The sequence below is a fragment of the Atta cephalotes genome (assembly GCF_000143395.1).
Source record: "Atta cephalotes unplaced genomic scaffold scaffold00002, whole genome shotgun sequence".
NCBI lineage: Eukaryota > Metazoa > Arthropoda > Insecta > Hymenoptera > Formicidae > Atta > Atta cephalotes.
The window spans coordinates 4,420,842-4,423,018 of NW_012130066.1; the positions used below are offsets into that span (position 1 = coordinate 4,420,842).

Sequence of the window (2,177 nt, forward strand, 5' to 3'; positions counted from 1 at the left end):
AATATCATTAATAGAATTTTCGCGTTTTAGAAAAAACTACTTTCTATACTATTATTTTATGTAATTGTTTTAATTCTTATTACTAAATACTGATTGATCAATATATAAATGTATAATAACCCTGCATATTATAAAAAATTCTAATATATCCCAATATCATTAACAATTATTTTTATTTATTACACTGTTGTGTTTTTTGTGTTCTACAGTATTTCATACTAAAACGATAATTAAATTTGATATTATAGTGTCAAATTGGCACTATATAATCACTGTCAAATATAATCACTGTTTTAGTATAAAAGAACGATATAATCACTCACCTTAGATTAAATTTGATTATAGATTTAATCTTACATTTAATAATGTATCAATACCAATTTTTAAATCGCTCCACTGCGCGTTTCCATTGATGCAGCGCATATTGATAAGATAATCGCGATTCTTCGTTTGGTTTGAATATTTTGTCCGTTTGACGGAATTCTAATAGTTCTTCTCTGTTCTTCCAAATTCCTGTATTGAAATTATTGTATTAAACAATATATTAAAAGTTATATATTATCATTGTAAGTACAGTTATGTGTATTTAATCGTATAACTTTTAATATTCGATTATTATATTATTTAAAAATGCGCGTTCAATAATTTGTCGGAGCAATTAAAAGTTAATAAATGAATACTCTAAATTATACTTGAATTAAGGATAGTGCAACACAAAGAACCGCACGAATTTGAGACATAAAAAAAAGTAATATTAATTTCTAATAAATTGTTCAATTATAAAATATAAAATATAGATGAAGTATTATAATAATAGAGATTTTTTCGTACCACATTGTAAACCAGCCAGAAAAGCTACTCCTAAAATGGACATTTCGACAGATACCGGACGCTCCACTTCCAATCCCGTCGAATCAGCTAATGATTGCATAACAAAATCATTCTTTGTAACTCCACCATCGACTCTAAAGAATAATATTTTGTATTGGTTCAATACCATATTATATATAAATATTATTATCAATATCAATTTATCAATATTATCAATTATTATCAATTATGTTTATATATAAATATTTAAATATTAAAATAAAGTTACATTAGAAATAGCAGAAGTTAGAAATCAATAGTACAGATAAACAAAACATTTCTTTCTCTTTTATAATATTGTAATAGTTTTTGTATCATTAATTATGCAGATTATAAATATAGATTTTTAAGCACATCATTGTATAATTTTTACTTTATTTTTTGATATGTAAAAGAAGTTTCCTTGCATAAGCATTCATAAAGTAGCTGTATCCTAAAAACGAGACTTTCCAAGAGAGATCGAATAATGTGTTCTTTTTTTGTAGTGGGCTTCAAACCGAAGAAACCAGTTGCAGCTGTATAATCATTTATGGGCGCCTGAAATAATAAGCGATGTATAGTATAGTTATATATTTTCGCACAGGTCCATTATTATTTTTTATTTTAATTATATATCTATATGCTTTAATGTTTTCTTTTTCTTCTGAACGTTATAAAATAAATAAAAAATATTTTTCAAATATTAGTTTAAATAAAAATATTAGTTTAAGTAAAAATTGCAATAATATTTTATATATATTTGTTATTAAAATTAAAAGATATAATATATATTTTTAAATATATATTGTCTTTTATTTTTATAGTTAAGAAATGTTTAGAGAAAATAATTTTCTTGATTAAACTACAAAAACGTATATATTTTTGTGTGAGAAGAAATGATTTTATAATATTCTTATATATGACTTTTTGATTAAATAATTTAATATAATAAAACATACTTGTAATCCGCTGAATGCCGGAATGAAATATACTCCATCGGTGTCATTAACCGAATTTGCCGCATCGGATGTTTCCGAAACATTGTTTATAATTCCTGCAGCAAACGTAAATAGAAATCAATGTACATGTAATGGTACTATATATATAAAATTCCTTCAAAGAAATAAAAATATTACTTTTTGCTTTAAAAACTTACATGTATATTATTTATACAGTGTAAGCCCCTATGTAAACCCTCGCAATTATTAGAGCGTAAAATATTTTTCAATATATATTTAGAAAGCAATAAGACATGATTCGTATATATATATATATATATATATATATATATATATATATATATAATAGTAGTATATAATAATAATANA

General features: G+C 23.2%; 1 protein-coding gene across 1 annotated transcript in view; it reads right to left on the reverse strand.

Annotated features, from left to right (window-relative positions):
* Nucleotides 1-370: 370 nt before the first annotated feature.
* Nucleotides 371-2,177, reverse strand: part of LOC105620618 (putative glycerol kinase 5) — a 10,861-nt gene continuing 9,054 nt past the window's right edge. The window contains exons 9-12 of the mRNA XM_012202111.1: nt 1,809-1,903; nt 1,244-1,407; nt 832-965; nt 371-513 (exon numbers count right to left, since the gene is read on the reverse strand). Coding sequence (XP_012057501.1) covers nt 371-513; nt 832-965; nt 1,244-1,407; nt 1,809-1,903 — 536 coding nt within the window. The remainder of the gene's footprint in view (nt 514-831; nt 966-1,243; nt 1,408-1,808; nt 1,904-2,177) is intronic.